General features: G+C 41.7%; 1 protein-coding gene across 1 annotated transcript in view; it reads right to left on the minus strand.

The window, feature by feature from the left end:
• Positions 1 to 736: 736 nt before the first annotated feature.
• The window catches only part of LOC106815258 (tuberin-like), a 52616-nt gene continuing 47128 nt past the window's right edge, over positions 737 to 6224 (minus strand). The window contains exons 27-29 of the mRNA XM_014819694.1: positions 3172 to 3250; positions 2476 to 2585; positions 737 to 1646 (exon numbers count right to left, since the gene is read on the minus strand). Coding sequence (XP_014675180.1) covers positions 1461 to 1646; positions 2476 to 2585; positions 3172 to 3250 — 375 coding nt within the window. The 3' untranslated portion in view covers positions 737 to 1460. The remainder of the gene's footprint in view (positions 1647 to 2475; positions 2586 to 3171; positions 3251 to 6224) is intronic.

Genomic DNA, 6224 nt, shown 5'->3' on the forward strand with positions numbered 1-6224 from the left:
GCTGTATAATCGTGCGTTGAAGATATCGAGGTTACGTCTGTGAGAGAGTGCAGAAGGAGCGCGGATGTCGTTAGGTAAGCTGGGCATAATAAAATATTGTTCGCCAAAAAAGGGCGACTCAAAAATTTATTGATTTCTTTCCCTTCTGTTTTTTGTTACAAATTGTATCCTGCTAGCATTATATAAATTCTGTAGGCAAAAGATGTTACAGGCAACAAAATTCAAATAAAATGGTATCTTCCACACAAGACACCCGAGCTGTAGACCCATGCTGAATTTGAAAAAAAAGCCTACCTATCCTACCAAAACTTCTTCAGCTGGGCTCGGAGTGAGGGAAACAAGATATTTTTTTTTAATTGTGGCGCTGTGCGTCTGACGTGTATGTACATTCTGTTTGTTTTTTGGACCTGTCAAGAACGGCTCTTGTGTTGAGACAAGAATTTTTGGACTAGGTTCCATTTACCGATTTAAAAAGCCAACGTCTAGGACATCCTTGCTTAGTCACTACGTGTGCGTTCCGCATACTTCAATCCAGTAAAGGCGCGCGAAAAAAAAAAAAACGAAAGTGACTGATAAGGTGTCATTCTCAAAAATGAGCAATTTCATTGCTTGCATGCAAACATCACTACTGCTACTTACACCGGCTGACAGTATAACTGATAGTATTAATATATTATAATATTACCACGATAATTAAAATAATAGTATAATCAGATTATAATTAGTTTTTTATTTTTTTATTTGCTGCAGGCTTCCGCGGGCCGCACAGAACCCCGTAGAGGGCCGCATGCGGGCCGCGGGCCGCAGTTTGCACACCCCTGACCTAGGCTATTTGTGATAAAAGGCCATTTTATACGATAGTTTTAAGGAAACCTTTCCACTGTGCTATTCTATTAAAACTTTAGATTGAACAAATGCGCACATATTTCCAAGCCAATATGATCATTTCAGGGATGGTTATAGTAGTAGCAGTCCTACAGCAACATTATATAGAAACAAAGTCCCTCGTTGTATAAACTTTCAACTTCACTCACACGTACGTCTTCACATCAAACCGCAAGCAAGCTGCATATACAAGTGGAACAACTCGGCAACATATTTACACACGCGTAAAAATCACACGTTTCAATAGATTATCAATGATTTTGACCACAGAGAGGGTCAAGCCGATTCCCCACACATAACGAACGCTCTACTCCCACCTCTGGTCCTTATTATAACCCATAAGCACGCCACATATCAATTTCCTTTCATTACTTAATAGCACTAGGATATCCTTTCCTTCCTGACACTACTGGGAGCATATCAGGCAACAGCTCAGCTAATAGCCACACATCATATAAAGCACACACATATGTAGTGTCGATACATCTTAGCGATACATCGTGGCGAAGATCAGAAGATTTAGTTATAGTGTTTATGAAACGGGTTCGAATCTCGGGTGCCGACGACGCTTCGAGTTACAGATACGTTGTGAAGTCTTCTATGTTGCGAATGCTGCTCTGGCTGCCCGCACCAGCTTCTCCCGATGGCTTTGCTTGACTAGGGAATCCTTCCTGAAGCACCTTGCTACGGATGCGCTTGATTTGTCTCAGCCTTTCCAACCACTTGGACGCGTAGATGTCATGGTGGGACAATTGCTGACTCTGTAGTGTTAATGCAGGGTGCTCAGTACAAACTAGCAACACAGCATTCGCACACAATCTGTGTGAAGTATGTTGATACAATTGCAGACCAGCCAACCTGTCATTTATTAAAATAGTAAGGCTTTTCTTTTCTTGCAGCAGGCGGTTATTTTTTTTGTATGTTATGCGTGCAATGAATGATGGTACTAACTCTAGATCACGCGAAAACAACGTGAACGCGAGATCGAAAAACGCTGCGCCCACAATCGCCAGATATTTCTCGGCTCACAATGTAAAAAACACATTAATTTAAAAAAACACATAAGTCGTAAAAAATCGTAAGTTTTTCAGTTTGATCGTACATTCGTAAAAACATCTTGGAATTAGTAAGGAATACGAAAAAATCGCAAGGGTTGGCAGGTCTGCAATTGTCTGGGGAAGGGTAGGGAGCATGCTCGCTCTACCTACGTAAACCATCGCTCTGCATCACAGACACCTGCTGCAGAGCAAAGGCGTAAACAGGTAGAGCTGACAACATTCACGCTACCTTACTATATTATATATGCTGTACTGTATGTTACCTACTATGCTTACTGTATGTACCATGCTGTTACCTTATCACGTCTCCTATAAAGCCCCCCCCCCCCCTGAAATAGTCATTTCATTGATACATTTACAGTTTAATGTTCCCGAGTGTGTGGCTAGCAGCTGATGACATAGCGGACACGCAGACACTGACGATGGACAAATATTCATGGCATGGCATTGTGAACTCTATCTCGGATGCGTCCGCCGAGTAGTAGAGACTGAGTGGCTAGCAGGTGTAAAACATGTCTGCTGCACAGTTTACCTGGTATACTTTAGAGGCAAGATCAGCGTGTAGGGCAAGCTGGCGGGCGAGTATGGGTAGATGCCGATCTGAAATAATCTTCGGTTCTCCGTGGCCAATCTCAGACAATTCTATAACGAAATAAAAACTGTTGTTATATATTTAACTATATATATATACAGATTTGATTGTAGTTACTTAAACCAGTATATATCCATAAACTGATTTTAGTACCTACCGTATATGATCGCGTAATACCCGCGGGCGCCTATAAGCCGCACCTCAATTTGAACCGGGTAACCAAGTATTGCACCTAGTATATTTCCCCTCACGGTATGGCGCACTTACAAACCGCAGAGCAAATACAGGGTTGAAATCTGAGGCCAAATTTGCGGTTATTACGCGAGTATATATGGTACATTAAAACCTGTATATAAGAGCATCATTTGAGTGAAATACCGAGTGTCGTTTATGGAAATCGGCTTCTATAAAGGCGACTATTAGCACTGTTAGTACAGGTTTGACAGTATTCAGTAGAAAATACTTCATATGCTGGTATGCACGTGCAGTGTAATAATTTATCTAAGAATGTGACTAATGTCTATGGATACCAACACGAATATATCTATACAACTGTACAAGTTTAACTATATATATATATATATATATATATTCATGATACCAGTAATATTCTATACAAGTAGTATGTTATAATACCTTCTTTTGCACAGACAGACACCATGTTGCTCTCATGATCAAGGGGCTTGATAATGATGCTTACAAACCTGAACTGGCCCTAGAGAAAAGAAAATGTTTGTACATTTACAATGACATATAATGTTGATTTTTTCTCATTATCATCTCACCTCAACAGAAAAAGAAATGCATGCTGTGTGGACACCATGATTAAAATACAACTACAACTAAAGAACGAGATATTATAGAAAATCAGGGCGTATATTAGTAAGAGGCATCAGAATTGTTGATATCAATCAATCTGCATAACTTATATGACTCCACTAATATGGCACCATTCTCTCTGCTTTCACAGTGTGAAACAGCAAGACCTGCCAATTATTTTAAGGATAAGGGAAAAACAAAGGGTTGCATTGGTTACAGCTGATAATCAATAACTAAAGACTTCCCAAATCACTCCTAACACACTCTCTCAGCGTATTAAGACACTCCGCGTACCCGTATAGTTCCAGTCTTGTAGGGCTCATTGCTGTCATTGTAGACTATAGAGACAAAGTTGTTGCCTATGTGGAGCTTCTTGCCATTGCACGACACATCCGATGCTTTATTCGGCATCAGTGTCGCCACATGGAAGATAGCTGCAGTGATAAAACCATTAAACATGCATGGTCATCAGTAGCAAGCAGTAGGAATTGGGTCGGTTTATAGAGCCGATTACATAAGAGCTTGTCAACTTCCATCTTTGTTCTTATATCTAATACCCTGCATGACATCAAATACCCTACATTATGTCAAATACCTTATGCGATGTCAAATATTCTACATGATGCCAATACCCTACATGATGTCAAATACCTTACATGATGTCAAATAGCTTACATGATGTCAAATACCCTACATGATGTCAATACCCTGCATGACATCAAATACCCTACATTATGTCAAATACCTTATGCGATGTCAAATACCTTCAATGATGTCAGATACCCTACATGATGTCAAATACCTTACATGATGTCAAATAGCTTACAATATGTCAAATACCCTACATGATGTCAATACCCTGCATGACATCAAATACCCTACATTATGTCAAATACCTTATGTGATGTCAAATACCTTCAATGATGTCAGATACCCTACATGATGTCAAATACCCTACATGATGTCAAATACCTTACATGTTGTCAAATATTCTACATGATGTCAAATACCTTCAATGATGTCAGATACCCTACATGATGTCAAATACCTGAAATGTAAAGCTTTGATCGTCGTGCAGGCTGCCCATGCGAACTGAGGACGTGCGCAAGCTTGAGGATGCGCCCGCGGTGGCCACACTGTGTCCGTGATGGGAGGTCGCAGGCCCTTACCAGATGGCAAGACTCATGGAGAAGCTCCAAATGGCCGCCACCTAGTGCAACCGACTCAAACCAAGCGGAATATACCCAGCGTTGAGCATCCCTGTCGCATTCATCGCCGCATTATCGTGATATATAATTTAGTTTATGTGGCCGGTATTAAGTATTTATCGTGACGCGCTGTGGCGCTATTTTGTACAGAGTTTGCTGTCCGGCATCTCCATCGATTAATTAATAAATCGTAAAAATTGAATTATAAAGAATGAAAAAAATCGTAAAATTAAAATGAAAATCCGTGATTTTGTTCGTGACCGCCATGTTTCCCTTGCAGATTTGGTCTTGCCTGCCGCTGTAACCACAGCGCGTATTTTATGGACTACAATGCGCGCCCTCTACTGCTGCCTCCACGGCGCGACGTGAATAATGCCGCCCAGTGAAGAACCTTGATCGCAATACCGCCCTATCGAGACGCCCAAAGTCGAGTGCTGTACGTGGAGCAGGTCAGGTGCGTAGAAATTACACATCGCTACAGTTAAACACATGACTGAAATCTCAGAAACATTCTCGAACCAACAAAATTGCCTTAGCACTAAACAGAGTGAATAATGAAAATCAGCGATAATTTTATTTGCGTGTGGTTTCGATCCGTGATCTCTGTGATAAGCAATTCTGACAATTAAACCACAGGCCACGTTAATCATGCGTGGTCTAATAAACATGCTCTGTAAAAAATAACCACAGTGATAAATTAAAGATATGGTAAGAACAATGAGAGTAAATACATGATTAATTTAGAATAAATATATAATAAGATAATTTATAGTTATATATATCTATAATTATAAGTTATATATATTATAAATTAAGTATTGATATAAATAATTACTAACTAGTTTGGTTTTCTGTAACTGTCTTTTGAAGGTGAACGATGAGGCGGCCATCTTGTCTAACGGAGTACGTGCTCGTCTGCGTTACCCAAATTCCTCAAGACTCGGTGAGCTGACGCTCTGAGACGTACGAACCCCATCACATCATTCCTCGCGGTCTTCGAACGATGGAACGACGGGCCGAGTTGTCCTAACAGCTGGCGTGCTGACATCACGGCAAGGTACGCCGCGTGACGTCCTGCCGGTGGTGTGATGGCATGGCGGCGTACATGTGACATCATGTAGGGTACGCGCAGTGACGTCCCTGCCGGGTTGTGTGATAGCATGCCGGGGTAGCATGTGACATCCTGTAGGTACGCAGCGTGACGTCCTGGCGGGTGTGTGATAGCATGCGGTACATGTGACATCATGTAGGGTAACTCGCGTGACGCATGTGCCGGGTGTGTGTAAGCATGCGGGTACATGTTACATCAGTAGGTAGCGCGCGTGACGTCATGCCCGGCTGTGTGATAGCATGCGGGGTACATGTGATCATCATTAGGGAACGCGCCGGTTGACGTCCTGCCGGGTGGTGTGATAGCCACATGCGGCGGTACATGTGACAGGTCACGCATAGGTACCGCGTGTGACGTCCTGACCGGGTGCGTGCATAGCTGTGGGGTACGATGTTGATCATCCATTAAGGTACATGTGACGTCAGTGTAAGCTATTTGACATCATGTAGAGTATTTGAACATCATGTAAAGCTATTCACATCAATGTAAAGTTATGTGAACAATTCATGTAAGTATTTGACCATGCATGTAGGGTATTCTGACATCATTGA

The sequence above is a fragment of the Priapulus caudatus genome, unplaced genomic scaffold (assembly GCF_000485595.1).
Source record: "Priapulus caudatus unplaced genomic scaffold, Priapulus_caudatus-5.0.1 Scaffold1074, whole genome shotgun sequence".
In the NCBI taxonomy this organism is placed as follows: domain Eukaryota; kingdom Metazoa; phylum Priapulida; class Priapulimorpha; order Priapulimorphida; family Priapulidae; genus Priapulus; species Priapulus caudatus.